Source organism: Mus musculus, chromosome 5, assembly GCF_000001635.26.
Source record: "Mus musculus strain C57BL/6J chromosome 5, GRCm38.p6 C57BL/6J".
NCBI classification, from domain to species: domain Eukaryota; kingdom Metazoa; phylum Chordata; class Mammalia; order Rodentia; family Muridae; genus Mus; species Mus musculus.
The window spans coordinates 74191561-74217832 of record NC_000071.6 but is presented as its reverse complement, the minus strand read 5'-3'; the positions used below and the strand labels follow the sequence as shown (position 1 = coordinate 74217832).

The 26272-nt window shown below is 49.0% G+C and overlaps 2 protein-coding genes across 3 annotated transcripts in view; one reads left to right on the top strand and one right to left on the bottom strand.

Moving 5' to 3' along the window:
* The window catches only part of Scfd2 (Sec1 family domain containing 2), a 326927-nt gene extending 313910 nt beyond the window's left edge, over positions 1-13017 (top strand). Inside the window, exons 8-9 of one of the 2 annotated variants that reach the window (NM_001114660.2) lie at positions 5463-5582; positions 11438-13017. In NM_001114660.2, the coding sequence (NP_001108132.1) occupies positions 5463-5582; positions 11438-11530 (213 nt within the window). In that variant the 3' untranslated portion in view covers positions 11531-13017. The remainder of the gene's footprint in view (positions 1-5462; positions 5583-11437) is intronic. The other variant, NM_001286437.1, reaches the window with a different exon arrangement.
* A 5338-nt stretch (positions 13018-18355) lies between these two features.
* Positions 18356-22507, bottom strand: Rasl11b (RAS-like, family 11, member B). Its single transcript, NM_026878.1, has 4 exons — positions 22243-22507; positions 21674-21730; positions 20490-20566; positions 18356-19724 (listed from the first exon to the last, which is right to left on the bottom strand). The coding sequence occupies exons 1-4, from the start codon at positions 22379-22381 to the stop codon at positions 19254-19256; spliced, it is 744 nt and encodes a 247-aa protein (NP_081154.1). The 5' UTR covers positions 22382-22507; the 3' UTR covers positions 18356-19253.
* Between the last annotated feature and the right edge of the window lie 3765 nt (positions 22508-26272).

Sequence of the window (26272 nt, the reverse complement as noted above, 5' to 3'; positions counted from 1 at the left end):
GCAAAAGCAAAAACCTGGACTGTGGCAGTCTTCATATTATGTCTGACAGGGAGCAATGACTGTTGTTGGTAAGGGAGACATAAATGTAACAGACACCTGCCCCACTGTAGCATAGCTTGCCTTACGCAGTTCTGGGTACGTTGAGGAGTATGACAAGGAAGACAGAGCTGTGATGTGAGGAGTGGGTGGAGGAGCACAAAGGAACTCTGTGGGGCCCCTGGACAATAGACGTCAGGGCTGTAGGAGCCAGCACAAAGACTGAGATGTGCATGGAGGGCTTATGATCATTCCAGGCAGCTGGGGCGAAAGTTGCCAGTGGAGAGAAAGACAACGACAGATACACAGAAGCTGGAGCTAGGTCAACAAGGGCTGGAAATGGAAATTTCTTACCAACTTTTATCAAAAACAAAGCATTCCCTGTGCTAGTTAATTTACAAAGAATTCTCCATGCTTGTTCATTTCTGTCAAAATGTCACAAACTGGAGACTCCTGGGAAGAAGGAACCGCAACTGAAATATTGTCCCCATCAGATTGGTAATGCTTTATGTGAGGGGCCCCAGCCCAGTTCAGGAGGCACCTGCCATCCCTAGGGAGATGGTCCTGGTTGTATGAGAAAGCCATGGAAAATAGACCAGTATACAGCATTCTGCTATGGTTTCTGACTCTGCTCCTGTTTGAGTTCCTGCCCTATCTTCCCTTAATGATGGGCTGTCTTAGTTAGGGTTTTACTGCTGTGAACAGACACCATGGCCAAGCCAAGTCCTATAAAGGACAACATATATTTGGGGCTGGCTTATAGGTTCAGAGGTTCAGTCCATTATCATCAAGGCAGAAACATGGCAGCATCCAGGCAGGCATGGTGCAGGAGGAGCTGAGAGTTTTACACCTTCATCTGAAGGCTGCTTGTGGAAGATTTATTGGGAGCCAACTCTTAGCAGAAAGTGGCTATCATCTCTGCAGCCATCTCGGGCTATTTACTTACAGGTTGGTACTTTTCCATTTTGATGAGAGGCTTGTTTTCCTAGCATGATGTTTTTGCAAGAAGTCCACCACAGCTGAAGACACTCTAATAACATTCTGTTTTTCTCAGACACATCCTGGACCTGTGCTTAAGTGTCTCCAGCTGCACTCCCCAGCTTGTGCTTATACACCCATAGCTGCCTTTCAATAGATGAGACTTGATCAGACAGACTGTCTTGTCTCCATTCTTAGAGTCTCTTCCCCCTCCATCCCCACTCTCTCCCTTGCAGACCCCATTCACTGACCCTCGGGCTGGGTCAAAGACTGACTTCCGGGCAGCTAGGATGAGGGTCTTATAGTTATAGCCTACACTCACAGTGACACACCTACTCCAACAGGGCCACACCTTCTAATAGTGCCACTCCCTGGGCCGAGCATATACAAACCATCACAGAAATCCTTTCCTCCCCAATTTGTTTTTGTTTGTTTGTTTGTTTGTTTGGGTTTTTTGTTTTGTTTTTGTTTGTTTGTTTGTTTGTTTGTTTTTGAGACAGGGTTTCTCTGTGTAGCCCTGGCTGTCCTGGAACTCACTCTATAGACCAGGCTATCCTCGAACTCAGAAATTTGCCTGCCTTTGCCTCCCAAGTGCTGGGATTAAAGGCGTGAGCCACCATACCTGGCTCCCAATTTGGTTTTGTGCAGTGTTTTATCACAGCAACAGATCAGAAACCAGAACAGTACCATTGAGTGTTGTTTGGGAATATATAACAAATTCCTCTGTGTTCTGTAAGACTTGCTCTGGCAGCACTGAGTGATGGGAAACCAGGGTGAGCCTGGGACAAGATAAGGCAAGAAAGAGAAAAGATGACTCTGAACTTAGGTAGGGCTGAGGAAATGGGGACCAGGAAGAGTCATTGGCTTTCACATGATGGGTATTGGTTGCCTATGATACCTTCGCAGTGCCTCCCCATAGTAGTTGCTCAATAAATATTTGCTAAATGGATGACTGGGTAACGGAATGTTTGGGAGCAGTGGTGATATTGGTGACTCCTGACAGCCATTTTCAGCATGGGTATTTCCAGGGCCTGGTCTCCTCTTAAGGCCTGCTCCTCTCTTACTGCCTCTGTAAAGCACTGGTCACTAATGGGGAATGGGGAACCTGACTGTACCTATTCTGAGGATAAGTGAGCCCCAGACGGAGGGAAACTGAGTAAAGGCGCACTCCGCAGCAGCATTCCCAGAATTCCTGAGAAGTCCCAGACACTGGAAGCAGGAGGATCCTCACCTTGGCATCATAGGAGTCAACCAGACAGCAGATGCTCCCAGAGCCCAGGCCTGCAGAGGTCCCAGAGCCTGCACTGAGATCCTGGGGAGAAAGCCATATTCCCTGACCAGAGCTGACATTGTTAATCCCAGCCCTCTAGGGCTCATCAAGTGACAGAGAGCAGAGACTCTGCCAGCTTTACTACACCCTGTGTGTGCAGTAACATGCTGTGTCAAGCTTTCATCTTCAGATTGTCACCCCCGCAGACTTAACACGCAGACAGGGAGAAGTCATGTGTGGCTGCATTTGAGGAATTTGGGATTGGGATGAGAATGGCTCCACTTCCCAGCAGCCTGCTGGCCTGACACGCTCTGAAGAGAAAGTCGGATATCAACACACAAATCTAAACTGAAACCAAAATAGCAAACACCAACATGCATTAATTGGACCCATGTATTTGTGCCTAGTCCAGCATTCCCCCAGCCTCCCCCCCTTCTTAGCCCCCTAACCCCTCCCACTCCTTAGCCCCCAACCCCTCCCACTCCTTAGTCCCCCAACCCTCCCACTCCTTAGTCCCCAGCCCCACCCCCTTTCTTTAGCCCCACCCCCACCCCAGGCCCGCCCCCGCACTTTACATGCACCCCTATCCTTGCCCCAGGGAATTGCTCTTTGTTGTTGCTGCCTTTCATTCTCTTCCCCCTTTTCATCTTCTACTGTGTCCTTCAAGATTCTCAGCATGTGTTTCAGATTCCAAACTCTCTTATGGAAAGCATATGTCTTGAGGAACACACTGTGCCATGCTAAAGTTTCAGAGCCAGTTGTATTTCTGTCCCAGGATTAAGTGAGAAACAGCAGTTGTTTGTGAGGCTGGGAGGTTTCCCCGGGTCTGGTTACTCAGACAGAAAGCCGTGCATAAGCTAGAGAGAGTGGTTCTGAGATGTTTCTGACCATTACAGAAAACTGCAGAGAACAAGGGACCAAGCAGCACCCTGCTCCAAATGGTACATCTACAACACAACTCGTACTCCCCCCCACCCCGCCTCCCTCCAACTCCGGCCCCTCCTCCTCCTCCTCCTCAGGTTCAGGGATCACTAGGAAAGAGGAGTTTAGAAGATGGTGAGAGCCACAGGAACAGGAAGTCAGGAATGTCGCTACACCCATGAAGTCTCCTCAGCATGCCTACCTAAGCGGGGTGGCACCAATAGACATGCTAACATGGAAGGGGGAAACCTAACCCTAGGCACTACAGGCAGCTCAGGACCCCTGAGAGTGAGAGAGTCTTCCCTGGGGAAAAGTTTCCCAGTTTGTTACCTAACACCAAGTGACCAGCCCTGAAATCATACACGAAAATAATGTATATGGATGGAGAAGGTTACAGTTATATATTTAGGAATAGATATAAATATGGATATAGAGATAAAGAGAGAACAGGAGGAATACATGTGTAGAATGGATTAGAAAAAGGAGAGGGAAGAAGGAAAATAGTATTTTAAAAATAAAGCCACATGGTAGTGATGCACACCTTTAATCCCAGCATTCAGAGGGCAGAGCAGGTGGATATCTGAGTTTGAGGCAAGCCTGGTCTATACAGTGAGTTCCAGGACAGCCAGGGCTACACAGGAAACCCTGCCTCAAAAAAAAAAAATTTTTTTTTAATTAATTTGTTAAAGTCTCTAAGGTAACAAAGGAATCAGGAATCTTCTCTCAGCTTGCACATCCTATACATTTGCTTTCTATTTTTTATTTAATTCGTTGTTGTTGTCATTGTTGTTGTTGTGTGTATTTGTAATGTGTGGGGATGGAACATACGCCATGGCATGTGTGTGGAGGTCTGCTTCCACCTTTGTGTGGATTCCAGAGGTCAAACGCAGGTTGTCAGGATTGTGTGGCCAGCACCTTTACCTCTTAAGCCATCTCACCTGCCTGAGCTCTCTTATCTACATAACACTTTGAGCTCTCTGTGTGTGATACCATGCTCATCACCAAAAATGCCTAGGCTAAAATGTTCACGAGTCAGAGGAGAAGGTGGAACAGTGATCTGGTTTGCCAAGGTCAAGATGGAAGAACTTGATAGACAGCAGTTGTGGGACAGGAGGGATAGGACTGCTTTTAAGAGAGCATAAGAGGGGGCAGCAAGGGGGAGCTGAGGACATGACCGGGGAGACTAAATGCGGCTAAAGACAGCATGACGCTGCAGACACTTGGGAACTGGAATATCATGGCACTGTCCTAGGACAAAGCTGTGGCCCACCAGGGCCCATAGGCCACCCAGATTTCCCCTTGACCTGGAAAAAAATCCCAAGTATTTAGGTGGCCTCACCCCACCCATGACTATTCATGCAGTTGGTGGCCATTCAGGCGGTCGGCAGCACCTTCCTGGGCGATGCCATGTGCGCTGGACCCTGCCTGGGTCCTGGACTGCTCCACAGGGCTACCCTCTGCTTGTAGAGAGAGCTTGCCCCATGCTTGCCTTGCTCACTCCTCAGGAAGATAGCTGTCTGACACAGACTGCCTTCAGGAACCCTTTCTTGTTCTCTTCAGGTCTTCATCGCTGGGTCAGTTTCTCATTTCAGTATATAATAATTCTTTGTCTCTTGGGTAAAATCATAAAAAAAAAAAAACAAAAACAGGAAAGAAGGGATCTATTGAGTAGTTATTGCAGTATTCACACAGCGTAGGTCCTTGGCGATGGCCAGTTTAGTGATGTTCTTGGTTCTAAATCATACTAGGCAGGACCTGTATATCTTTATACCTGTATATTTCTGTAAACTTCCATCCCACCACCAGAACCAACCGGGTTAGTTCCACAGATAGTGATAGAACACCAACTCTGTGCTGACATAGGGTAAGCACAGCAGACAGTAGCCATCTAAGGTGGTGTGCCTGCTCCTGTTGAATGGAGGAGATGCGAGAAAGAGACACAAACTGGCTGTGATGGCAACTGAGGCAGAGCTGTGGGACAAAGGACAAAGGTGTTCTGAGTCCTCAAAGATGAGCAGCGAGGTGTTGCTCAGCCCTCTCCTATTTAATGGCTCCAGCACCTTTAGCTCTCCTTTTGATAAAGCCTTATGTAAGGATGTACTAAGGTGTCATGCTGTGCAGTCCTAGCCAACAGAGTCACAAGGCGTCAGCACATCTGGCCGCTAACAAGTCAGCATTGCTTCAAGGTTCTCCGTCCCACTGGCAGGAGGAAAGCAGTGGCCATTGCTGGCATCTGACTTGATGTTCTGTTTTGCAGGTGAGCCGGCCCCATCCCAGTGACCATCCCCTCTTGATCCTCTTTGTGGTGGGCGGCGTCACAGTCGCTGAAGCCAAAATGGTCAAAGACCTTGTAGCATCTCTGAAGCCAGGAACCCAGGTACTGAGTCATGGGTGAGATGAACAGCAGTGGGAAGAGTGGTGAGGGCTTCGTTGTTCCGGCTTGCTCTCTTCTCTGTCCATTCCTCCCCACATCCTGTCATCCTATCATGTCCTCCTTCTGGCCACTGTCCCAAAGTCATCCTCTTGGACCAAGACCAAGTCCACTCACTTCCCTGGAGAGGTTTTTTTTTTTTCCTTATGGTTAAGAACCTACCACTTGGCAAACTTCAATTCTCACACTAAGCAAAGAGATCCCTTTTGTTTGCACAGTAAATGGTGCCAACCAGGAAGTAAAGAGAGTTTGGGACCAGCAGCAGGGCAAGGTTATAACCCTCCAAACCTCCAATCTCCAGCATCTTGTGTCCTCCAGCTAGTTCTCCCTGCTAAAAATTCTACAGCCTCCCCAAACCTCCAAGTATTGAATTTGCATGAGGCTGTGGAAACCTCAGCAGCACTGAGGGACACCTGGGACCTCTTCCCACCTGTAGTACTCGGTGGGGACAAGAGCAGTGTCAGAGGTTCAAAACCTCACTGCAGACACTAGCCACTACTGTCCACACAGCTGCATAGAAAACCAGTGAGCGAGAATGGTAGTTAGCATTCTAGCCAGTCCTGCCTACCCGGGTGACTCTGGCTTCCTCCTGATCCCGCCCCGCTCTGTGTATCTACACAAGCAGCCTTCTCTCTCTGTGACGTCCTGCCAGTTGCTCCAGATGCTTCCTGAGTCTCTCCTGGCGCCCAGATCCATGCTCTTCAGTAAAGCCTGCTCGCTGGCTGCTCCGCATTTGCTAGCATAGGCCCTTCCACCACCGAGCTCCTTGAGCACAAAGGCCTGAGTGTGCAGCAGGAGCTCGGTAAGCCAGGTGTTTTAGAGGATACATTGATTCCAAGAGAACTCGGTAGAAAGTGTCTGTGATGGTGCACGTCTGAGCCTACTGGCGAAATGCGGAAACCCAATCTCTCTTTCTATCTAGACACCCAACTAGGAAGGGAAGCTGTCTATTTAGGGAGCAGTCTTGGATCTGGGAACGTGTAGTCATGTTCTATGACCCTCTCTGTCATGCTTGTCTCCCATCATCGTCAGAGCCGAGAAGATTCTGGAAAACTCATAATTCTAGCCTCACTTTGCACTCCCTCTGCCAGCAGAATTAAGACTCTGTTAATGAAACTTTTTTTTTTTCAAGTAAGTAAGAATCAAACTTTTTTCGCTATCTCTAACATAGGAACCACATGCCTAGTTCTTTTGAACACCGTGCATTGAAACAGCCACCCAGACACTGCAATCCCATCTCTAAAAGGCTAGAGTGCAGAAGCTTTCAAAGTCTGGTGACAGAATGGTGGCAGAGGCCGGAATCGGCAGTGGCTTTGCCAGTGTGACCCTCTACCCACTCATCCGCAGACAGAGCCTGTCAGAGTATTGGCGGCTCAGGGAACAGGCTTGGCCACTCCTTGTCCTTTGTGCAAAAACTCCCTGAGGCATTAGCAGGCCCTAAGAGGATTCTCACAGCAGCAGGGAAAAGGAGGAATGGCTTCTCATCACAGGCCCTTTGGTCTCCACGCTCATGAGAGTAGGGAGATTGCCTGGGTGCTGCTGGGGTGACATTCCCTGAGGACCACAGCCCTTCCTTCCACCTAGCTGCCCTAGCAAGCAGCTAATGGAAACCTTAACTCCCGATGTTAGAAACACCCTAGAAGTCAGGCCTTGCTGCTGAGCTGTTCCCAGAATACTCTGTGCGTCAGCTCCCTTCTCAGCTGTTGGGAGAGTGTGTGAACCCCACAGAAAGAGAAGATTCCATAGCTATGGTGTACCTAGGCTGTCAAAGGCACAGCCGGCCTGACCATGTGTGAGCAGTGCCCATCTATACAACAAAAGCCTCTCTTCTGCCCTTACTGACCCACGAGCAGAATACTGTCTGTTCTTTTTGATTCTTGGTGTTGGAAATCAGAAGGCCCCAATATCCAAATCCTAGCTATTAACTATCACCTCCAAATTGGCACCTGCAAATCAGTGTGTCTGGGGAGACGAATGCCAGCCAGTGGGCCTCCAAGGACTAGGCCTCCCCAGCCAGGTACTAAGCATGTCCCGCAGAGGGCTGCAGGAGGGACAGTGCAGTGAGCAACAGGTGGTTCCTGTGGGAAGTGTTCTGGTCAGTGGCCGTGCACAGTGCAGGTAGGGGAATCCTAGACTGCACCTTGTGTCCTGAGAAAGAATCTCTCATTTCTGAGTGTCCCACATGGCAGGTGACAGGTAGAGATGAGGTAGTGAGGAATTGAGGAGCCAGGGTAAACTCTTTAAACTTGAATGAGCCAGACCTGAGCTGAGAAGCAGGGAAATCAGCAGCAGCCAGCACAAGAGCTACAGCGGAAGGAGAGGAGAGAGAGGAAAGGAAACTAGGGCCAAGAGGGCCAGAAGGTGCAGAGAGCAAGGAGCATTGTGGGCAGGGAGCGAGGCAGCCCTTGGAGTCTGCATCTGTTCCCCAGATCTCTGAGACAGGCTAGCCAGCTCTCTGGAAGATGTTCTCCAGTGTTAAATCAGCCTCCATGCCGGCTGCGTTTACATTTTAACTGATAGGCCAGTGTCAAGCTCTTCTCAGCTTTTTTCCACCCATTTGGAGCCAAGTTTTTAGAATGATTATTTTAGCCAAATAATGCAGACATGGTCTTATTTGAATTAACTTTAAAAATAAAAATGAAAAAATAATCTAAAGCAGTCTACTTGTCCATAATGCTAGGGCTGTAAATAAATAACGAGTGAGTAGGGCACAATAGAGACCATGGGCTGGAAAGACGGCTCAGCAGGGAAGAGGACATGTTGCTCTTACAGAGAACTCAGATCCAATCCCCAGCACCGCAAAGCAGCTCACAGCCATCTGTAACTCCAGTTCCAGGGGATCTGGCTCTCTCTTCTGGCCTCTGAGGGCACCAGCTGTACCTGTGGTGCACATACATACTACATGCATGCTGGCAAAACACTCATACACATGAAATTTTAAAAGTTAAAAAAAAAAGTTTTAGTTGCTTACGAATGGAAACCTGGTAGATTTCAGTGTGACCAGGACCATGCCTTAAAGAGCAGCCTCAGACAGTAGGAGTCACTGAACTGATACAAAGTAAACGTGCACAGTCATCGATCTGACTAAGGCCTGTTGAGGCCTTCCTAAATGGAAAGCTTCCTACTGTCCAGGGCTAAATTATTAGCCCTCACCTCCTGCCCTGTGTCTCTTCTGCCTGTTCAGTTCTTCTGCTCAGTTGTTTATGATCTCACTGCTGCAGTCCCTGCTCTGTAGCAGACACCGTGCTAAAGGAAGAGTGGGAAATGCAGTAAGACAAACAGCCACAAGACACACTCAGGCCGGAGGCTGGAGGCCGGGAAGGGTGATCCAAGAAGGCTTGCTGGAGGCGGAGACATCTTAGTAGTTTGAAAGGCCACAGCGAGAGAAGAAGAACTCTGCCTAAAAAGGAACATCCCAAAGAGCCAATGGTGTAGCTGCAGATACCCGAGGTTAGCTGACACATGGGACTGACCATAAAGGGCTGTGGAGGAAAGAGTGGTTGAGAACCCGGCAGGAAGCAGACTCCACCAGCCTGGAATGTTGTCCTGGGGCAGGGCTTATCTAATAGCGGTGAGAGGGGAGCAGGGATTGCAGTCCTATGAGTAACAGATGTACGCATGGAAAGCACAGTCTCGCTATGTCACCTGCCCCTTATCACTTAAGGACAGCAGGGAGCTGCAAGGAGGGACGCAGCAGAGGGAGCAAGGACAGAAGTCCCTCTGAAGCATGCCTTGTGCTCCATGTTCCTCATAGTGGTCATGGGGCAGACGGTGTGGGTCAAGCGAAAGATGAGCAAAGTGGGACTCAGAGTAATGGAGCAACGGCTCCAGGGTGAGCAGCCTTAGCTGGGGTCCAGCTCAAGCTGGCCACGTCTAGCCTGTGCTCTTCCTCACAGCACTCTAGAAGAGTTCCGTGGGCTCTTTCTCCTCCCTCACAGGCCCCCTAACCTACTTTATAAACTGCCTCTGTTTCCTAGTGTTTGTCTCTACCTGATCCAGAGCAGGCCTCAGACACCCTCAGCTGTGAACTCAGGAGGCTGTCACCTCATGGGCCTTCTTGTTTAGATCAGAGGAGCCTGGTCTTTGTGTTCCCACTCTGTTGGCCATGGCTGTGAGCCCAGCGTAGAACCTGAGCCGGACAGACTCCTTGGGCTGCATCTGCTGCTCTCAGTGTTGACATCAACTGGATCTGTAGCTGGCATACCCCCACCACGTTTTTCAAACCTGACACCAAGATGTAAGCTTATTTGGAGACAGTCTTGGCCCTCACTTCTGCCCCTCACCTCAGCTGGGGAGGCATCCACTAACTTTCTTTGCATAGCTCTGAGGACCATGCAACGCAGCAGAGACTGGAAAGTCATGGCAATGGAGGAGAATCTTGAGTATATTTACCATAGTGGTCTCCTCTGCTTCACAAGGGTCTGCATCCAGAGTCTGGGCAAGCTGTGTGTGTGTGTGTGTGTGTGTGTGTGTGTGTGTGTGTGTGTAAACACACACACACATACATGTAACTTATGGATCTCTGGAAGACTTTAAATCTCCCCTAAAACTATAGGAACCTATGTGTGTTTCTCTAGAAATTTCTGTACTTCCAAATGCTTCTAAAGGAGGTCTGCAAACCTATCAGCAAATCACAGTGAAGAGTGGCCTCCAGGAGGGAGCTCTTCCTGGGCTCTCAGTCGGGGAACTTACATAATCCTGGTGACACTGCGGCAAGCTCACTGTTCTCTTTTTCTGGGATTGATGAGGTGGGAGGGTGAGGCTCCAAGGAAAATTCCAGAAGGAACCCAGCAGCCAGCAGTGCAGCTGAGGTCTCATGGCTGACAGCTCTTGCCTGGAAGCCACCATTGCCACCACCTACTCGGTCTGGTGCAACATACATGCTTGAACCCTGCTCAGGTGGTAAGAAGACACTATATTCAACACTGCCCTCAAACCAACTCTGCTTAGATTCCAAAGAAAATGAGAAGCACAGATTTCAGTACTTTTTTTTTAACCATCCAAAAATATGGCTTCGCTAGCATTAGCCATGTGTTTCTTGATAGCTCTTTTCCAGAATAAGTGTTTTAAAGGCACTGCACTTGAAGAAGAAGAAACTCTTCAACAAGGTTGTTAAAAAGTTATTTTCAACAACAACAAAATAATAATAAATTGGAATTCTTAAGTGTTTCTTTTCTACTCCCTCCTTGACTGTGACCCTGCCCTGTTCAGCCTTGAGGTGGAATGTGGCCTCTGATTTGCACCAATGAGCTCGTTGAATTTGGAGTTGATTACTTCACTGATTTCATTACACTTGGGATAACTGTGGGGGCAGGCAAGAAGACAGGGAGGCGTCCTCCCTGCACCTGTCCAATGTCGCACGGCCCGGTGAAGCCCAGTCATGCCACCCTCTGATGCTGGCCTATGGAATTCCTTCCTGGAACACCTCCCTGATTTCCCACAGGCAGTTTGTTAGCAAGAGATGCCTAGTGCCTGCTTGGGCAGACCCTCACCTGGCCCTTACGTATCACGTACCCAGGCAAGTCCTGGAACAAGCTCTCTTGGTGTTCTAGAGGAAAATGAGCCTCACGCTGCACTCCAGGCTGTGGGAAGAGTTGCCCAGAGTCAGCCGGTTGGACCCAAAGGCTCATGGGCTAGGTGATCGGGCATGAGCCTCACTTAGGACCCAGGTCATAGATGAGGGACCCTGAGTCCTGTCTGCTTTTCTCCACACCATTCATGCCTTGCCTCCCTCGGAGACCTTCCTTTACCCCTGGTAACTGATTTCTCTAACTGTCCTGTGCTTGCCCCTACTGTCCTAGGTGATGGTGCTGTCCACAAGACTCCTGAAGCCGCTTAACATTCCCGAGCTGCTCTTTGCAACTGACCGGCTACACCCAGACCTCGGCTTCTGACACCTAGAGAAGATAAGACCTGTTTGAGCTGGAAATACCAATGCCCATTGGTCACCACTCCAGATATGCCTCCAAAGCCAGTGTCCCCATTACTAATTATAGGTATGACTTAATTCTACCAGAGAGGTCTTCATGACTGCATGGAAGGCAGTTTGTTTGGACTGGACTGGGTCTTCAACAGCAAAATAAAGACTTGCATTCTCGTTCTTCTAAAGGTGTCAAGCTGTCGCTAGCTGACTTCGCCAGCTGTCATGTTCATTTACCCTTAGCCACTTATTGTACTCTTCCCAGAGATCCCTGGAAGTTCTAGCTCTAGATAAAAGCCTGTTGGCAAGTGGTGGCAGATATGAGCGTTGTGGTGAAGTTAGCCATGGAAAGTTCAGTGCACTTAGAATCCCCAGCTAGAGGAAGGCTACGTTTTCTTTGTGATTATAGGAGTGGGGCGGGGATGTCACAGACAGAGCCTGAGACTTTGTTTCTCTTTGACACCAAAACATTTCTGAAAGACAAGGAGGGGGAGGCATGGCCTGGGTAGCACTGGGCTGGTGGCCTTCGTGAGTGGTAAATCACCCCACGAGTGACAAAGGGCTGCTTTGTTCCAGCTGGTTCAAGGACTGGGGCAGCCCGCTACTTGGAACAGCAGTGGGAGGGACAAAGCAGGGTGACTGGAGAGCTGTCTTTGCTAGCAATGGTTTCATCCTGTGCAGAGGAAGCCCGTGTAGAAGAGATCTCCTCCCGGGGACTCTGGGTTGTAACCACAACCCCTCGATGGCCTTTGTGATTTCAAATTCCTACTGAAATAGAAAGCTTTCTTCTGGGGGTTTATATTTTCTTTTGGTCAGAGCAGAAAAACCCAGATGCACCTAGTGAAATTATATGAGAACTCTGGGGAGAAAGAAAGGAAGAGAGAGAGAGAGGGAGGGAGGGAAGGAGGGAGGGAGGGGGAGGAAGAAAGAAAGGAAGGAAGGAAGGAAGGAAGGAAGGAAGGAAGGAAGGAAGGAAGGAAGGAAGGAAGAGAAAGAGAGAAAGAAAAGAAAAACAAACTGGTTAGACATCCATGTGTGGCCGGTGGCCGTTCCCAGCCTAAGTAATGAATGTCTGAAATGGGAAAAAGCTGAAGAATAGTTTCCAGAGTGGATTTAACAGGAAGATGAAATGAAATGTAAACCAAGACATAACTATACATTTTACTTCTCTATTAAATACTGTGCATTTTGGAGAAGAAGGAAAAAAAAAAAAGCTGAACTTGGAGTCACTTTCACATGCTGAAGCTGAGTTTCATGAGACCAGATGTTCTTGTTCATGCCCAAGTCCTTCTTTGCCTTCACCGATTCTCTGATGGTGCTGAACTGTAAGGCAGCTCTTTTTAAAAATCCCATGAATCTAAAAATCTTACATTTGAATAAGGGGAAAAAACAGAATTAGCTGCAGACAAATTATATGTAAGCAGAGATAAGTACTTTCTAAAATAAAGAAATGTAAAGTAACCTGCCATGTGACTCAGAACTGTATCCGTCCAACCATCCATTATCAAATGTTGGGTGGGAACCTGTGGAGACCACTCCCGAGACCCTGAGCCGTCTGAGCCCAGCTGGTTGCAAGCAGCCCTTACCTTGGCTCCATGGCACTTACAGGATGAACAGCCTGTGCTTTGCCTCGTGCCAGGGTCCCCTGGGGATTCCTTCTCGGGGTTAAGTTGCATATCATATGTCTACATGCAAAAGAAGTCTGAAAACATAAAACCAAACTGCTAGCTAGTGCCTGCCTCTGGAAGACACATCAAGTGCAAATATGTATTTGGGTATAGATTTTGTGAGTTTAATAGTTTATCTTGGCAACTTGTTTCTTACCTAGTAAACAAATATCCAGAAGCATCTACTATTGCCATAATAGGATCAAGTGACTGGTTATGCTAACATTCTAGAGTATTCTAACACTGCACTAAGTATGGCCTTAGCTAGTGTCTGGGTAGTTGGGAGAAGTGTGAGAAGTTTAGTTTATAATCACTCTTTTCCATATCTGACTGCTGGCTGGAAAACCTGAGCCAACTGGACAGTCAGGTGATACGCTTTGGAGATAGGCAAGCTGGAGGAAGTTGGTGATAACCAGGGTCTGGTTTAAAGAAGACCTGAGAGACAAGAGAGATTCCCAGTCCTTGACATTAAACAGCGGGAACATAATACAAGCTTGGTTTGGGTCCCACCAGTGGCCATTAATGAATAAGAGAAGGAGGACAACTCAGGCAGTGGAGCACTGGCCTGTGGCAGTCTTGAGCATTTTCCAGGTTTGTGCTCAATGTCTAGATTAAGGAGGGTGCTAAGAAGGCCCTGCCCATGTGAAAGAGCCAGGGCTCTCTCCAACTTTATGACCCAGTTACACATCTCAGAGCACCGTGGCTAACCAAACATGCACCCACATTGGTGAAATAGATGATCCTGATGCCTCCTTCCCAGAGGGCTGCTAGGGTGCCAACTCTAATAGGATGGCTGGTACGTGGATGTCTCTAGGATGTATGGCTGTTACTGCTGAAGGCACCTGTCAGTTCCCTCACAGACTGACAGAGCATCAGCAGGACAAAGGGAATAAGCGAAGAGTGACGTCAGAGGCATGCCTTCAGCCTTCCTTTAGCCAAGGCCATCAAACCAGAAGGCCAGTTAAGAACATATTTCCCAAATCCGGTAGGCTGACCATGAAATCAAATGCCAGTAGACCATGCTATACTGGGTAATAATAGTACAAATTAAAAGAGTGGCAACATATCTAATACTTAGGATACGGCTCAGGGTATGCTGCTCGAAGCCCCCTGATCAGCCAGCCATCTGTCACTGAGACAAAATATCTGAGAAAATCAGCTCGCAGGAGGAAAACTGATTTTAGCTCACGGTCTCAGAGGTGTCAGTTCACAGGCTCTGAGGTTTCTGTGCCCGTGCTGAGGGAGAGGAGGATACATGATAAAGACTGTGAAAAGGAAGACCTGTTTGACTGATGATAGCCAGGAACTTGTGTAGGATCTAGGAGCAGGAAGAAAATACATACTCTGGGGACACAGCCCCGAGACCTACTTCCTCTGAGAAGTCTGGTCTTCCAAAGTTCTCACTACATCTCAGTGTTGCAGTAAGGAGGGAGTTCTCAATAGATGAATCCATTGATGAAATCAAACCACTCATGGTCCAGTTACCTCCTCCCCAGGATCCCTCCTCTGAGTGCTGCTGCATTGAGGACCAAGTTCTCAACCCATGAGCCTTTGGAAGATGTTTCCTACCTAAGCACAACAATGTCTAAGCATCGTCACTACGAGTGTTGAATGCCTATGCAGATCACTGTCACTCAGAAAGCAGTTAGGTGTTCTGGAGTTGACATCTTCATTTACCATTTCCACAGTAACTAGGTGTAAGAGTTTTTAAAGGGACCTCCCCTATGATAGCCACCTGAAAGTGACATGAAAGGCCCAGCAAAGGAGCTGAGCACTAATGTCTCTCAGACCTGAGTATATTTACCACCTAAGGCCTGCTGGCCAAGCCAAAGTAAGCATACACAGGCCAATCTCCATCCAAGGGCCCTGCAGCTACTTTACGTATACACAGTTGAGAGCCTGGTAAATACTATGTGGCAACTGAGGTCTGCTCCGTTTGGAGTCCCTTCCCTGTAAACACAGAGCGCAATCAGTGTTTGGAAGTGCTCCACACGGAGGGTCAGGCCCTATGCAGATAGCTGTTTATGCCATGGTCCCTACAGTTACAGTGGTATTTCCCTAACAAAGAATTCCAGACCCTGCCCCAATACCACCATTGTTTCTTCTTACCCTGGTTACCAGAAATGGAATCTCAACAACAAATAACCCAATATTACAAATGTTGTCTGTTGGCTTGCCCAAGAAACATCAAAACGCTCCGCCACTGCTCTCAAAGGAACTTCTGAAAACCAGATGGTAGGCGGCTTGCAGGCCATGTCAGAAAGAGCAGGAGCGTAGCCTTATAACTAACAACACTAGTCCCGTTCTCTTCTTTGGTTCAGGAACTAATGAGGACAATAAGAACTTGCCCAAACCTTCTCTCTGTAGACTTCCAGAGGAGTACCCAGACAGCCTTCTGGGTTCTTTATTGTAAGCAGGCAAGTGCCTCCCTGCTGGGCTGTTACCCTACCCAGAGGTTCTGGGAGTTCTCCACAGCTGGGAGCCTGTCATCTCCGCTCTGCTAAGCAAGACCACAGTGTGCCAACTGCTCCATTGTGGGGATCTGCCCACAACTGTTCCCGTGCCCAGATTTATTTTTTCCCCCTCGGGGTAAAAGATCAATCCACCCACCCCCATTTTTTGATAAATAAGGGGCTCTCTATAAACATAGCCACAGCCCCTAAAGCTTGGGGTACTGAGCTGCTGGACAGGCAAACCTTCTGGAGCTGGTTGAGGAAGGCTTTATAGACTCCCTCCCACCCCCTGCCACTGCACAACCAGGCCAGGCCCAGCCTAGGGCTGCAAATGGTTTTGATTTGAGGCTGGGAGGAAACTAGAGAGCCAGACATCAAGACAGACGTGGGTTGGGCTCTGAGACAGACCGGCTGGGAGGCAGCCCCTCCAACCTGGGCATCTTTATTACCGAGGGGGCTGGAGGCCAAAGCAGCCAGCAGCCTCCAGGCTAATGGCAACAGCAGATGTGGACCGGTTGCCAGGAACCCTAGGGCCACGCAGTAACCCAACCAGTAGCAGAAGGGAGGTGGAAGAAGCTGGGTTAGTGGGGCCAGGAAGGTAGGTTGGTCAGAGAAGGCCCAGAGCTGCTACTGGGTCTGGGATGGGGTGGGGGTGGGGTATAAACTCTGGCATCAGTAGGGTCCAGGATTGGCTTTTTGAGAGCCCAGCCAATTCCTTCCTTCCGTGTATAGGATACTGAAGAGAGGTGGTGGAGTTAGTGTACAGAATGTCCTTGTTTCAAATATCTATTTCTGGTACCCAGACAGTCAGTAAACGAAGTAGGGTGCTGTAACCGGCTGGCCTTAAGCTAGCATAATCTCAAAGCTTTGTCCTCCTCATCTTAAAATAGTGGTGATACAGCCTCTTAGGAGTCTCCCAAAGACTAAAGGAAGGCATGTGCAACCTGTATGTTGTAAATACTCACTAAACCCTCATTCCTCCCCCCTCTGCATCAGACTCATACCTAGCCCTGACTAGAGGGAGGGGAGATTGCTTCTCAGGCCAGAGTTTGTAGACATCAATTTGGGGGGGGGGGGAAGTAGAGAGATGCTACTATTGAGACAGATGAGATTAGTGAAACACTATACCAAGCGTATGCTCAGAACACAGTTGATCTAGAATTACGAGTAGTCGATCCCACTTGAGACGGTGGCCTAGATTAGGTCTAGGGTGGTTCCTGCCTGAGATTCCCAGAGATCACTCCCTCTGCCTTCTCTCCACTTCATCCTTCTGTAGCTGAAAGACCTGCCTGGGTGAAGTGAAAGACTGAGTCTCCACAGAGGTTGGGAGGTGAGAGGCAGTCATTGGTGCCAAGGGCAGAAGATGAGAAGGCCCAGGGCACAGCCACCAGGCTGCAGAGGCGGGCCAGAGTACTACAGAGATGCTTGTGGTTGTGTGGTGAGGAAGAGGGGGGAGGGGGCAGTAGGAAATAGAAATCTAGCTCCTCTCGGTCTTGTGCTACGAAAGTCTACCCTCACCAGAGCCTCTTGTCTTCCAGTGCAGAACAGAAGTGAGCTGAGAGTCAGTGAGCAAGTGACCTCTCGCTCATGGTGCATTGCTAACAACCGCGCAGTAGGAAGACAAGCTGAGAGATACATGTCTCTGCCCTTGTACTGTCTTCATCGTCCATCGACACCATTTCCCACCCTGCTGCCATCACACATCCTTCTCAGGGGTGAGGTTAGGTTAGCTTTGAAGAGGTTTTTTAAAAAAAAGAAATGTTCTATGTGTCACAAAGCATAACTGCCAGAATGTCACTGTCAAGGGTAGTCAGATGGTCCCCTGGGAAAATGAGCTTAAATAGCCCAGCCCCCATCACCGCAGACTCCCCGCACACCCCGCTGCCTTACCTATGCATCTTATAGGTGAGGCATGATGAAGAAGTAATACTGAATCCTCAAGAACTTGAGGACATCCCTTGAAACCTCGACCCTGCTTTATTTATGAAATCGTGTCAGCCCTCCCCCACCCTACCTCCCAGGGTTATCTGGAGAACTAACCAAGAACAATCTGGAAGGTGCTGCCCAGATGAAAGGACGATGCCCTGCCCACAGAGATGTTGACTCGACTGAGTTCGCAGGCAATGTCTTGCAGGCAGGCTCCAGTGGCAGCAGAAGAGAGGCCTGCCAGCTGCGGCACATGTGTGTGACAATCGCGTCACGGGAATAGCCCCTGAATAGCTGCAATGGCTGTAAGCTCTTACTATGAGACTAAAGTGTAGCCTGCGGACACGGCGTGCCCCAAAAAGCTTCACGGAGTGCACCAAGCATGAAGAAGCACTGCTTCTGTGGAGAAGCAGACACACCCACAGCAGCTCTACTGTGATGTGCACACACACAGTAGGTCTACCCAGAAGACCATGAAGAAACGGAGACATACAACTCTGGAATAGAAAGGCCAGGTTACAAGCAACAATGTTTGCAGGTTGTAGACTTCATGTTAGTGAGTTTGTTCTGCAAGGATATTTTTTTGTACTGTGTAAAATGTGGATAATAAAATGTACCTCACTGATCACATGTTGTGAGATATAATGTCAGCCTGTTCCCTGACTCAACTTGCTCAATAAACACAGGATTCTAAAAACTGCGTCCTGGAGGGCAGAAGGAAAACATTTCAATAAAGACCCAGTCAGATGTCTGTTCTTATCAAATGAGAGATTTATTGTACATAAAATAAATTAATTACAGTTTGAGCCAAAGCTTAAACGGCTTCTTAAAGTGCATCTGTGTAGGGGATTCGGCAGGTAGCCCTGCATCTGGTCACTCTTGAAAACAGCATCTCAGTATCTCAGCACCCATAGCCACGACTCAGCCAGGCCCAGGAAGCAACCCAACGTCATTGCCATGGGTCATTTACACAAACCACGCCACCATCAACTAACACTTTTTTCTGTACCTGATGCCACAGTTTAAAGAAGAAAAACAACAACAACAACAACACACACGACTATACATCGTCACGTTAGGCAACCCACAGCTGAGTTTTTCACAGCTACTCAACCCCGGTGCCCATCTTGTGTCAGGAGACCAAGCACCTTCCTACAGACCACAGCTCACGGGTGTCTGTACACGGAATATTTTGGTCTAAAACTTGAACTTTATGGGGTGGGGAGAGTCCCTCCTTGTTCTTAAAGAAACCTAGATATCCTTCAAGTCAGAAAGTTATCCTGTAAAGAGAACACGTTGGAGTCAATGAGAAAAGCAAACCCTCCCCTTGGGAGAGAGAGAAAGCCCATGATGTTCTTTGTTCTCCTCCCCACCCCAATCCACATCCATGTTTTTGGTGCACCTGACCATCACTTAGAAGACAGTGAGGAACAAAAGCATGCCCCATCCCCACGTAAACGACTTGGCAGATCAGTCCCGCATCCGTCCATCTGTCCTCACTTCCTTTGTTGCAGAATTCCAAAAGGCCCCTCAGGCCCCTCTGCCACTGCTCTTTCTGGAACCATAACTGCTGTCAGCCTGCCATGGTCCCATCTAAGAAGAACCTCGGGCTTTCTGCCCAGAAGACCAAACCCCCTCCAGGAGTCGTGCCTCAGACCGACGTGACAGTCCTCACTTTGGCAGACAGAGCCTGCTTAAACCTCCTCTTCAGGTCTTGCATGTTGGGCGACTTGGGTCTGGGGATGAGGGAAGTTCTGCGTTTCTCGGGGGTGCTGCTGGGCTGCTGCTTGGGGCTCACTTCTTTGCACAGGACATGGAAAGCATTGTAGACGTCGTTGTAATTTTCACTGACAGATACTTCATAGAAGGAGCAGCCGAGCATGCTGGCCAGTTGCAGGCCAAGCTGAGGGTCCACCTGCTTGACGTGTAGGAGGTCAGCTTTGTTAGCCACCAACACCACAGGCAGCCGAGTGCCCGGGTGCAGCTGCTGCACGTGCTGGTGGAGCTGGCTAATGAGTTCGTAGCTCTTGTGGTCCGTGATGGAGAACACGAGGACGACGGCATCTGCCCAGCGAATGCAGCGATTCAACTGCTCGCTGCAACTCAAGCCATTCTCGTGCACCTGAGGAGAAGAGGGAGAGCAAGGTGAGCAGCTAGCAGTGGGCACGGCACTGAGCTCTGGCCACAGCACATCCCTCAATTCAAAAGAACCCTTCATAGCGATGGATGGCGGGTTACGGGTTGTAAACAAGTTCTATTCCCCACACACTTGGGCTTTCTTAACAATATGTTGATCCAGCTGCTTGGAGGGAATAAATAACAGGGCAGCTCACCACACTCAAGTGGAAAATGGACCTGCAGAGAACTCCACGCAGAGCGACTTTGTAGTTGCACAAAATGGGAAATTAACTGGCTAGACAGTAAGTCTGGGGAAGATAGGAGCTGGAAGCATTTAAACCTGGATAACTGCCCAGTTCAGGACGGGGAAGGGGGGAAAAAATCCTAGCAGAGCTCTTTTGTCTACAGAGAAACTTTCCACAACATAAAAGTGATTCCGGGTGTTGGAGACTGGGCCTGAATATTTGGGTTTTGATGCCAAAGGCACATAAATAAAAACCAAAGGAAGGAAGTACTGCCAATTCTAAGGGCTGGTTTGGTTCCCCCTGCTCCGGTGATTCCCCTCCTACAAGAGGGGCTCCCCTTCTTCTCCCAGCTCCCCAAACTGAACCGGGCCAAGGCTGACCTGCGGTCAGGTACAATTTAACTGTCAAACCACAAGTACCGTCTAGACCTGACTGCCCACATCTCGTGTCCCTTACACTTAAACAAGTGAGCAGTGCCTCAGCCGCCGGTGTCTGCTCTGGCCCTGTCAGCATCAGTGTCTCACCTGGATGCCCGGAGTGTCCTGGACCTGAATAGCCAGCGTTTCTCCTTCTATGTGAACTTGTCTTGTGTAGAGATTACCTATGAAGACAGAGAAAGGAGAGTGTGTTCCTCTTTCATGTGCAGCCTCGGGAAACATTATGGTTTGGGTTTTTGTTTGTTTGTTTGTTTGTTTTTAATGTACCACGACTTGCACCGATACACACAAGAGAAAGATGTGATTTACTTCTAGTTAATGCACTTAATTCAGATCTTGTTTAAAGGCCACGTGCAGTCTTAAGCCCCTGCTAGTAGATTATCAAATTTTATCAAAAGTAGGTCAAAGTTTGTGGGTTTTTAGAAACTTGCTGGTCTAATTTTAACTGAGTTTCCATATTTAGAGTAGTTCCACGGAGGAAAGTTTCTGGCTCAGTATACGCAGGGTTTCTGTTTTTATTTTATATTATCATTCTCTGAACAGTTATATTTTGCCCACAATAGCTTCATAAGCAAACACGGTTAGTAAATGCACAGTTAGCATCCCTCTTAGCATGAATATGTGCCATGATTCTGATCAGCTCTATATCAAAGCAGAAGGCCACCAGGTCTTATCTTGGGACAGCTTATATGGCTCATTTCAACTAAATCCCCAACTGGTACTTAATACAAGTCTACTAATTTAACCATACAGTCTACTTAGTTAAGCAATTTGCTCTCCCCCTGCTAGAATCATAGCAGCTACTTATTTGTCTTTGTTAAGGAAAGAACTTTAGGCTTACAACTCTTCTTTGGCCTTTGCTTTCAAAGGTCGCCCCTGAAAGGCAGCCAGCAGAGGGAGAGGGTGGGGGAGGAGCTTGCAGCTGGGTTTTTTGTTTGGTTGGGTATTTTTTTTTTTTATGACTTTTGCAGGCATGTTTTAAAGGACAAGGCCTTGGAGTACAAACGGTGCTTCCAACTGGGGTCCCTATAGTTAAAACATACCACAGGGAATACTTTCGGGCACTTGATAAAATGATGAATGCGCCAAGAATGGAATGAGGCCAGATGGCAGCTGGGGGGAGGGGGAAGGGGGAGGGGGAGGGGGCGTGCAGAATTGGAAGTAGCAGAATCTTGATGCTAAACACTGTCACTCTGAAGGAAGTGTCCTTAAAGGTACTGAGAAATGAGGGCGGCCATCCCAACAGGGTTGGTCTCCGTACGTTTCCTCACCTGCATTTCGTTCGTAGTCCCCGATGAATCGTTTAGTGAGGAATCGGACCACCAAAGCTGCAATTCAGAAAAGAAAACAGACTGTTAACCCACTAAGTTAGACGGTTCTCCACCCCACCCCCACCTGGAAAACAACTCTTCCAAAGAAAGTCACAGCCGGCCACCGAGGGCTCCTTGACCCTCTACCAGACACAAGGAGGTAGGAGTGAATTACAGCTCTGCCAGCAGGAAGGGTCTTGAGGCCCAGCCCCTCCGCGGAGCCCAGCTGGGCCACACCTAAGCCTTCCAGCAGGCAAACTTCTTCCTAACCTTACGGAACTCCTGGAGGGGTTACAATCACTAGCTCCCCCATTCCGCCCCAGATCCTGCCAAAAGCCCAAAGCCCCAAAGTTCTACTCTGGCCCGAAAGTCGGCGGGACGCTCTGGGCCCCAGTGACCCTCTTCGTTAAAGCAGAGACATGAAGAGGCAGAGGATCCCACTGCAACGCCCACCGTCTCTCAGTTCCAGTCCGAGCGGGGGTCTCCCACGTCCCGCCCCTCCACCAAGCGGGTTCCTCGCATGGACTCACCGGTCTTGCCCACGCCGCTGGCCCCTACCACGGCGATCTTAACGAGCCGGCGGCCCGCAGCCCCCAGGCAGCAGTCGGCAGCGGTGCTGCCTGGGGCGGGGTACTCTGCGATGGTACACATGTTCTGGATGAGGCGCATCGCCGCTACGGCCCGGCTGCACGGAGCGGGGAGGAAAGTCAGGACAGGAGACGGCTCGCGCTGCAAGGAGAGGAGGGTACCCCGTCGGAGGGCGCGCGGGCAGAAACTGGAAAGAACGGGAGAGCGCGACGAGAAGAGAGGCTCGGGGGTTCCGGATCGCGGCTGGGATGGCAGCCGCCGGGGCGCGGGTTTTCTCTGGCCCAGGCCCCGCCTCCATTCCAGCAGCCAATCCCCGAGCGCCCCGCTCGAGGCCCCGCCCACGGCCTGCACTACCAGGCTGCGCCCCCACAGGAGCCGAGAGCGAGTGCGGGGCCCCGTGAGATCCGAGGAAAACAGGGCGGCCGGCGCGAGGGTGGCAACGTGCGGGACCCAGCCGGCTCCCGCTGCGCTAGCACGCGGCCGCACCGGTGCCTGCGGGGTCACGGGGTCTCAGATCCGCGTGGGGGGATCTGGCCGTGTCTGCTGGGTCTCAGGTCCACGTGGGGGGAATCTGTCCTTGCCTTCATAGGAGACCTGGCGTGTCCGCGGGATCTCAGATCCGCGGTGGGTTTAGAAGCACCCACCCTTGTCTGCCAACCTCGCCGCTGGGCCTCCGTAGGTCAGTCCCTAGGCATTCTCTGAATTGGGTCCCAGGTCCCCTAACCTCTCTGACCACTGGCTTCTCCACCTCTGACCCCAAGGAACCTGCTGGGAGCCCCATAGGTCACTGCCCTGTTTGGCCCTGCCCTATGTTCTGCTCGTGCGCTCGACATCTTTGCACTGACTTGGCTACATTCAAAGTATTATCCTGGATTATACATTTTCCCCATCCTTGTATTCCTAAACAAAGGCACCCCTCCGTGACCCAAAATGTGGCGTTTGTCTTTGGGGCAAAATACCTATTTTGTTCTAGTTCTTGCCAACAGTGCAAGCCCACGAGAAGGCACACAACGTGGAAAGCAAGTACCGCACCCCGAGAGGCAAAGCCAGGCTAAAAGTCACTAGAACAAGCTTGCATGGCTAGCCCAGTCACGCCTCCTCCCAGATCTGTGAAAGGTAAGACAAGAAGTCAGTGCAGCTGTGGATTGGACTCACCGGGAGGCAGAGGGGCCCCACGGTTAGCCTAGTCATAAAGGTTAGTTAAAAGTGGCTTGTCGCCAAGGAAGATGAGGAGTCTAGCACTCATAAAAATACCAAGTACCCCCGTGTCCTCATCAGAGAAAATCACAGACAACTGCTGGCCAGATCCCAACTTCAGCAACCTACTTTATCTATCGCCACCAGCATGCCCTTACAACCCTCAGGGCCTTTTATCTTGGTGCCTAAGAGCAAAGCCTGTGGCATTTTGTACACCTTTATTGAAGGTAGAAAAGCAAAAGAAGCTGATTCCAGGCTCAACACACCGTTTCTTGTTTAATCACAGTCCATTCTGGGCTTCATTCACCAGGTAATAAGAATTTACCCTCCTACTCTGGTCAGACCGGGACAAACCCTGTATCTAGTAACAGTTTGAAGGGGTGAAGAAATCGGAGGGGAACTAGGAAGATTATGTAGACTTGCCTGGTTAAGTCTTCCAGGATGAACAACAGAATGGAGGGGGTGGGGTGGCAAACAGGCTGAGCAGTCACGGTAGTAAAAGTCTGCCTTCTAGGGAAAACACTGGACTGAAGCAAGATCAGACGTCTGAGTCTGGGACAAAGGGCATGGCCAATTTGCATCATGTCTTTCTGTGTGGTTTAAATCAAACTTGAGTTTTGCCGGTCTATAAAATCAAACTTAGCAAGGCTATAATTAAGGTACCGTGCACCTTTCAGCCCCCGGCCCTCTAGCCTGCAATTCTCTAGTGTTTACATGGGAAATAATTACGTAGTCTACAACATTTGTTCGGCTGCTTTTTGCACACACAGACCTGATAAAGATTCTCAAAGGGAATTTTGCCTTGAATCACTTTAGCGTCTGGTGTTTCATTTTCGTTACCATGGGACTAACCAGACCAGTGATTTTTCTGTCTGCATCATGAAGGCTGAATAGAGTATACTTACTTTAAGTCAAAATGAACTGGCTGTACTTAAAACACAGAGAGAAGTGGAGGAGGAAGGAAGGGAGAGAGAGAAGCAGAGAGAGAGAGAGAGAGAAAAGAAGGAGGAGGAGGAGGAGGAGGAGGAGGAGGAGGAGGAGGAGGAGGGGAAATGAGAAAAGGAACGGGTGTTACTTTAAAACCATCTACCCAGTAGCCCCCACCTGCATCTGGTTAACCTCAGATGATAACACTTAGTTATCACTTCTTGGAAACCCAAATTTGTAAGAAAAAAAAAGAGACCAAATTAGAGGGCAGATCAGGACAGGAGACATGATTATCTATTTTATTCCAGACTATAGGAAAGAAATTTCACTTTTTACATCTAAGGTTATGGAGAAAATGATCATGTAATCCCTTCACTCCGAAGCCAGAAGCAGGCTGACTCTGCTCTATGACTGACTATAAGGCAGACACTATCATTACTTCTAGGAGCCATTCCCCTGCTGCTCCATAAACCACCCCAAACTGGTTCACGGTCCTTGTCCAGACACAATGGCACCGTTCTTTCCTGGACTCTCTCCTGGTGAAAGATGGAAGTCAGATGACAGCTGAGTTAGGTTCTAACCTAACTCACGGTTCTGGCTGGCCATCCAGTATGGCTTCCTCATTCACACACATCTGCATTTCAATCAGAAAGGTGGGAAGAGCTGAGCATAACTCAAGCTGCTTCAGAACACAGTGACTTCTAAGAGGACACTCTGAAGACAGGAAGTAGAACCCCATCTCTTAAGGCTTGTACATGGAATCCAGCAAAGCTTTGCTCTATTATGTGCTAATGGCCCAGCACACAGAACTCACACAGATCCAAGTGTTCGGCAAGGCACATGGGTCCTACCTTTAGATGGAAATTGTGCTAAAGAATCTGAGAGCATCTTTTCTTTAAAAATGAGAGAACAAAGTTCCACACACATCCTCAAAAAGATCACTGGGCCCATGATGAACACAAACCACAAATTGGCAGGTGATCAATGATATTTAAAACCAACCAAATGAGGGCTGGGGAGATAGCTCTGTTGGTTAAATGCTTTGTGAGTAAGAAAGGAGACCCGAGTTCAATCCCATGTGAAAACAAAAGACAAACCCAGGCGCTGTGGCACACAGCTTCAGTCCAGGCCTTGGAGAGATGAAGACAGGGAACTCCATCTCGGGGCTTGCTGGCCAAACAGTCTAACAGAAACAGCTCTATGTTCAGTGAGAAAATTATGTCTAAAAATAAATGAGATAGGCAATAATTGAGAAAGACACTCAACATAGACTTCTGACCTCCACATGGTTGCTCAAACGTGTGTGTGTGTGTGTGTGTGTGTGTTCATTCACTTGCGCACTGGCACATAACCACACGCACCTGTATGTACATAAATATGTTGCATATATAAATAGCTTGATGATGTTTCGAAGTGATGTATACACACTCTCTCCCTCCCTCCCCTCCTCTCTCCCATGTCTATTTCTTAAGTAAACATAAGAGGATAGGAGATTAAAAAATAGGAGGGATGTGGGGGAGTAAAGACCGAAATATTTTGCTAAGTTGCGATTTCACCTCAGCATCTGGAGTTTCTAACACTCTCTTGGATCTTTAAAGTCAATCTTTGATCTGAGAGCTTTCAGAGATAATTTGGTGTCTGGAAGTGCTTAGGATCCCAGAATGTAAGTTTAATAAATATTAGTGTAGCATCTGGGCTGTGAGTACCTGTGAGTACCGCAGGCACTGTGTCAGAACTGGGACTTACTCGGGTGAGTGACTACGTTCAGTATGGAAAGCTGAGATGTGGCCAAGCAACTTCAGTACAGTGTGAGAAAACGACTTGACAAAAGAAACGTGGGTTTTGTAG

Coding starts and splice junctions, on each gene's coding strand:
- Rasl11b (NM_026878.1), bottom strand. CDS start 22,381: ATGCGCCTCATCCAGAACATGTGTACCATCGCAGAGTACCCCGCCCCA. Junction 20,567..21,673: donor GGACTACGAACGAAATGCAG/GTGAGGAAACGT, acceptor CTGTCTTCATAG/GTAATCTCTACACAAGACAA. Junction 19,725..20,489: donor AGGACACTCCGGGCATCCAG/GTGAGACACTGA, acceptor TCTTCTCCTCAG/GTGCACGAGAATGGCTTGAG.